The sequence below is a fragment of the Brassica oleracea genome, chromosome C9, assembly GCF_000695525.1.
Source record: "Brassica oleracea var. oleracea cultivar TO1000 chromosome C9, BOL, whole genome shotgun sequence".
Lineage (NCBI taxonomy): Eukaryota > Viridiplantae > Streptophyta > Magnoliopsida > Brassicales > Brassicaceae > Brassica > Brassica oleracea.
In genome coordinates, this window is record NC_027756.1 from 2,166,573 (window position 1) to 2,171,955 (window position 5,383).

At 31.7% G+C, this 5,383-nt stretch overlaps 1 protein-coding gene across 3 annotated transcripts; it reads left to right on the forward strand.

Annotated features, from left to right (window-relative positions):
- The first annotated feature begins 2,214 nt into the window (after nt 1-2,214).
- Nucleotides 2,215-4,272, forward strand: LOC106316205. 3 transcript variants are annotated; one of them, XR_001264767.1, is made up of 6 exons: nt 2,215-2,579; nt 2,705-2,836; nt 3,077-3,179; nt 3,396-3,476; nt 3,588-3,646; nt 4,084-4,272. XR_001264767.1 is itself a non-coding variant. In XM_013754072.1 (6 exons), the coding sequence occupies exons 2-6, from the start codon at nt 2,767-2,769 to the stop codon at nt 4,109-4,111; spliced, it is 402 nt and encodes a 133-aa protein (XP_013609526.1). In that variant the 5' UTR covers nt 2,215-2,579; nt 2,705-2,766; the 3' UTR covers nt 4,112-4,272. The 3 variants fall into 3 exon arrangements, 2 of the variants coding, with proteins under 2 accessions (XP_013609526.1, XP_013609527.1); XM_013754072.1 differs by having other exon boundaries at nt 2,705-2,897; XM_013754073.1 differs by having other exon boundaries at nt 2,711-2,897.
- The last annotated feature ends 1,111 nt before the right edge of the window (nt 4,273-5,383 follow it).

Consider the following 5,383-nt stretch of genomic DNA (forward strand, 5'->3'; position numbering starts at 1 on the left):
TCATGGTGCCATCACATCATTTTTGGTAATTTTCTGGAGTTGGATGAATCTAAAGAATCTCGTGAGGAAAGAAATTGACTTGTAATTATAGATTAAGTAAATATATGAGTAAAATTTATTATTAGGTCTGTTAATTATTATTCATGTAAACCGTAAATAATAATACTAAAGTATCGTATCTCGACATGTTGAGCCCCTTTTTAATTTTTTTATTAATATATATATTGATTTCCATCAGAATATACGAATGACTATTTCTACTTAACAATATTATGGATGTACAATCTATGTTTTTTGCTTTTTTAATATTACTTTTAAATTTTTCGTTTATAAGTATGTTTGATTAGTTTATATTGTATGGATTATATTTTATGAGGTTATGTCACGCACCAGTTGTGTTGATTTATTTGAAATATATTTATTTTATTTGTTGTGTAAATAAGGTAGTACGATATATTCCATGGCTATATTGAACCATTGGAACACATTAAATACATATTAGGGACTCTGTATTTGAAACCAATTATTAGAATAATGAATCAGTTTCAATAGGATGTTTTCCATGAGAACAGGAAATGTAGAATTGTAAGATAAGTCAGAGTCGTCTGTTGACGGAAATTTAAAACAAAAACAGAGTCAAGAGTCTAAAACTATTAGTATTTGTATTTCTGAAAACGATGTCTTTGTATAATCTCATAAGGGTTGGATATCAGATTGGCTGATGTTCCTGAAATGTAAGTTATTTACTCAATATTTTTTTTAAATACCAAAAAAAAAAAACAACAACTGTTGTTAATAATTTGTTAATAATAGCAATTACTAACATTGTCCAAAACAACTATAATAACTTCGACATAAGATTCCTCTAAATTAAAATTTCATTCGACATTAGGTTCCTCTAAATTAAAACTTCATTTTCCACTATTTTACAAACATTCACAAAAAAAAATAAAATTGTATTCGAAAATTCAATCTCATTCGGATCGAATTTGATTTGTGTATTTTATAGTGTAATAATACTAAAAATACTATAAAATCTTCCAAATCTGAATTTAAACAATACTAAAAATTCAGTCATTTTTAATTATAAAACTGAAATTTAGTATAGACAACATAATCATACTCACACCAACTTAACATAAAGAAATTTAAACAAAATTATATTTTTTTTATAAAAACCGATCCAATCAAATCCCGCGCGTTTGAAACGGTCCTAGTTAAAAATAAATAAAAATGAAATTCATTTTATAAAGAGGATATTTTAGCTTTTAATTTTAGATACAGGAATTTAATAGATTATTTCTTCGCCTTAGCCTTGTTTGGAGATCATCCGCAACTGCATCGATGAACTCCTCCGTGTTCAGGTAAGTGTCCCTAGAGAGCCTGGACAAACATATATCAATCTTGATGGGAACATGTAACTAGATGATGACGAAGAAATCAGTGACTTACTTTGCGCCGTGAATGATGAGTGCAAGATCTTTTGTCATCTTTCCAGACTCCACTGTACCAACACAGGCAGCTTCGAGCTTCTCGGTAAACTCCAAGAGTTTTGAGTAATAAGAGAAATATAGGATGGATGAATTCAGGATGAGAGAACGCACATCTATTTATACTCATAAATCACACCGCCTATGAGACTTAAGGATCGCATTGAAGACACATCGTGGACGTATCAATCAGTACTGTGAGTAAAGATTGAACCGTTCATCTGCGGGTGAGGAATCGAAATCGTCAACACACGGCGGAGAATGGTAGAAACGAACTTTCTGATTAGGGTTTGTGGTACCATACAGTTAGGGCCATACATTATTAATGGGAAGCCCATAATGAAGACGTTATAACGGAATTAGCGACGCGAAAGACGAAGCGTTATAAATAATTATGACTACCGCGGAAAATCTTTGAATATTAAATACATATATATATTTATCAATTTTCTTTGTTCAACTAATTTTTTTTTTTTTGAAATTCGTTATTTTTGCTCTGGTGGTAGCAGTCTCAACTATTGACATTTTGTTAATAACATTTAGAAAAAATCTCTTGTTCTAAATGTTGATAGATTTTTCCGATCGCAAATCTAAAATGTCATAATTGCAAGTAAAATGAATGTTTATTTGATATTCGAAATATCATTTATTTATGGAAATAGTATATTTTTATTAAAATGAAAAGGAAGAAAAATGCTAAAGATATTAGTAATTGAAAGTCTCCGTTCCACTCTCTCCTCTTTTCCATCGTCAATACCTCTCTCTATTTTCTTCACTGCCTTCATCCTCCTGCTCCTCTCCTCTGTTGCCGCCGCTTTCCTCCTCTTACCCTGCTGCACGCGTTTCGGGCGGTTGGCTCTACCGAGAAGTCTCGGACTTCACCTCATTGGCGAGACTCGGATCTGGTCGGAGCTTACAATACGGAGGATCCTGGGCCTTAAATTGAGGAGAAAATTTCCCAGAATCGGTTTTAATGACGCATATATTGGTGAACTGATGATTTGCTTAGCTGACCCGGAGTCGAATCGGTTTCTTATTCAGAACAAAGAGAAGCTTTTGGATTGCTCTCATATTGTCTCCCTTCAAACGGTCAGAACCAAACCATTTTGTACTCTATTTCCTGCACTTGAGTTTCAGAGGATTATAATGATTTAGATTTGAGGGGAAGAAAGTGAGGTGATGAATTTCACGAAAGTTTACTCCATTATTTATAGGTACAGATTCGATATTATAGAAGGATGGGTGTATATCGTCAAAAAAAGGAGGGATGCATTGAATGTGGCGTAGTGGAAAGAGTGGTTCAATGATATTGATAAGAACGTTACTTATGTTGATTGACTGCAAAAGTAAATCGTTCAGAAGTAATAGATTGAACAATTATTTTGAACGTTACTTTTATTATATACTGTGAGTTTCATACTCTGTGGACATGTGTCACACTTACAATAGCCTATTTTCTGATGTGGATTCCTAGGTGGCATCACCAAGATTCAAACTCTTCTTTATATATAAAGATTTTGTGTGTTTTTGTGTTTTAAAACATCGAATCTATCTTTTGGACTTCATCTCTTCATGCACCATGGCAGTATGCAAAGATTGGGACGTCAGTCTTCATCGAGATCCAGGTCGTCCAACTTAAACACCGAAATGCGTATACGTTCATCGACAAACTCAACCATACCTCCACAGGTACCATATTTCCATGCCAAATAACATTATATATTCATAATCTTCTAATTTTTTGCTTGATATGTTACTGGAATGATAAATATTGTAGCATTTAAATCTTGTGACCTCCAAATAGAAAAACAATGAGTTTAGTTCAACTAGACAGTCATCAAATTATATTGTAGCCATTGTTGTATCACCAAAAAAAAAAATTAATTGATAATATGAATTTCATAGAGTGGAGTTTTGGGATCTCGTCGAAGAAGTTATGAAAGTCAAGTTCAATTTGAAGAATCATCATCTTTAACTCAACGCAGGGTACAAGTTCTTGTAACATACATAAACTTTTTTTTTTACATACATAACTTATTCCCAAAATAAAAAACTAATGAAAGAGAAATAGTATAATACATTGATTAAATAATGCAGAGGATAACACCGGCAAGTGGAAATGTTGGTTCACGTACAATCTATCCCGGTGAAGAAAGGTGTTTTCCTATCTATTGACAGACAATTCACACCTTTCTCAGTTCCTTATATTTAAAAATACAATTTATGTTTCTGCGAGTCTTAATTCAATCTGGAATAATTAAGTAATGATATGTTATCTAACAAATACATCTTTTTAGGAGAGCATATCAAATATATGATCCTATTTATGAAAGTCTCGGCCAATATATTGATCCTCATATGAGATGTCTTTTTTTTTTGAACTGAGCCTCATATGAGATGTTATGATCGAATAAACGGTAATTATTATTTTTCACTGTTAAATTTATGAGTTTGGTTGATTGACTGATATATATATATATATATATATATATATATATATATATATATTTTATTTAAGATTAAATTAACCTTTTATGAAGTTTGGCAATATTAACATCTTATTGATTCATGATGTGTTATTTTTAATCTATAGGTCGTTGATCTATCTTCAAAGACCTTGAATATGCCAAAAGGGTAATAATGTATTGCTATGGTCCCTCCTTTGTTTTATGTTGTTGCAGCAGCAAGTGTTTATGATGTTTTAAGGGTTGATGTCAGTTTACATTGTGATATTGTAAACCTTATCTGGAAATCGCTTAAACAAGTATATTTGTTTTTCTTCTTTTAAAGGTTTTTCCTCCACCCCTTTCTCATTAAATCTTTGAATTAATGTAGTATCATAGATTCATATATAGTCCATCGCAGCCTCTATTCTTATCCCTTTTCACTTTTAATCTATTTTTATTCTTCTATTGTCTCTGAAAAGCTACAAACTGCACAATGTGAAGTATTGCTATGACAATCAATCTAAAGGCAAAGCTTTATAGACTAGTTGAGCCTCATACATTAACAGAACAACTTACCGGTGACAACAAAGAGACATGACGATGACAATGTTTTTTTGACTAAATTTGATGCATTAAAATTAAAATAAAGTAACCAAAGTTTAACGATGACAATGTTATTAAGATAAGGTTTACAAATGTTAATAGCAATATTAAACTCAAAAGAATATTCCTTAAGCTTAGAGCTTGTCGACGTTATTGTGATGGTATATATCACAAACTTTATTTTAACAGCATTATATCATATTTTTTTCTTTCCATGTTAGCTCCTATTGATCACATTTAACTTATGCAATGTATAATATAATTGATTGCGAAGACGCATTTCTTATCGTTAACAGTTATTTGTCGAAAGTAATATTATTGTGTGAAAAGTGCGGGGATGAAATTTACTTGATTGTTAATTTTTTTTTGAAACCAAAGTAATATTACTCTCGGCAAACTGATATTTCGTCATGGGACATTTCTCATACCCACAAAACTAGGGGTGGACACTTCGGTTATTTTTTTCGGTTCGGTTTGGGTTCGATTCAATTTGGTTAATTTGGTTCTAGTATTTTTCAAACTGAAGTAAACCATAGTTAGTTTAGTTCGTTTCGGTTTATATTCGATCGGTTTGTATTCGGTTCGGTTTGTATTTGGCTTAGTTTGTTTTTTTGGATCGGTTTAATCACTACAAGAAAACATATTTATTACAAGGGTCATATTCCTTGTTAATTCGTTGTAATAGAAGGGTTACAACGAATTAACAAGGAATAGCGTTTCGTTGTAAAACGTCCGTCGTAATGCAAGATTCGTCGTAACTTCCATGTAACATTTACGACGAAATAAATTCGTTGTAAAAGCGAAAGAGAGTATTTCGTCGTAGTTTCGTAGTTACGCTTCATC

Excerpts from the sequence above, each read along its gene's own strand:
- LOC106316205 (XM_013754072.1), top strand. The coding sequence starts at position 2,767 with ATGTGGCGTAGTGGAAAGAGTGGTTCAATGATATTGATAAGAACGTTA. Across the intron at positions 3,180-3,395 it reads ACTCAACCATACCTCCACAG|AGTGGAGTTTTGGGATCTCG; the intron begins GTACCATATTTC and ends TGAATTTCATAG. Across the intron at positions 3,477-3,587 it reads CATCTTTAACTCAACGCAGG|AGGATAACACCGGCAAGTGG; the intron begins GTACAAGTTCTT and ends TAAATAATGCAG.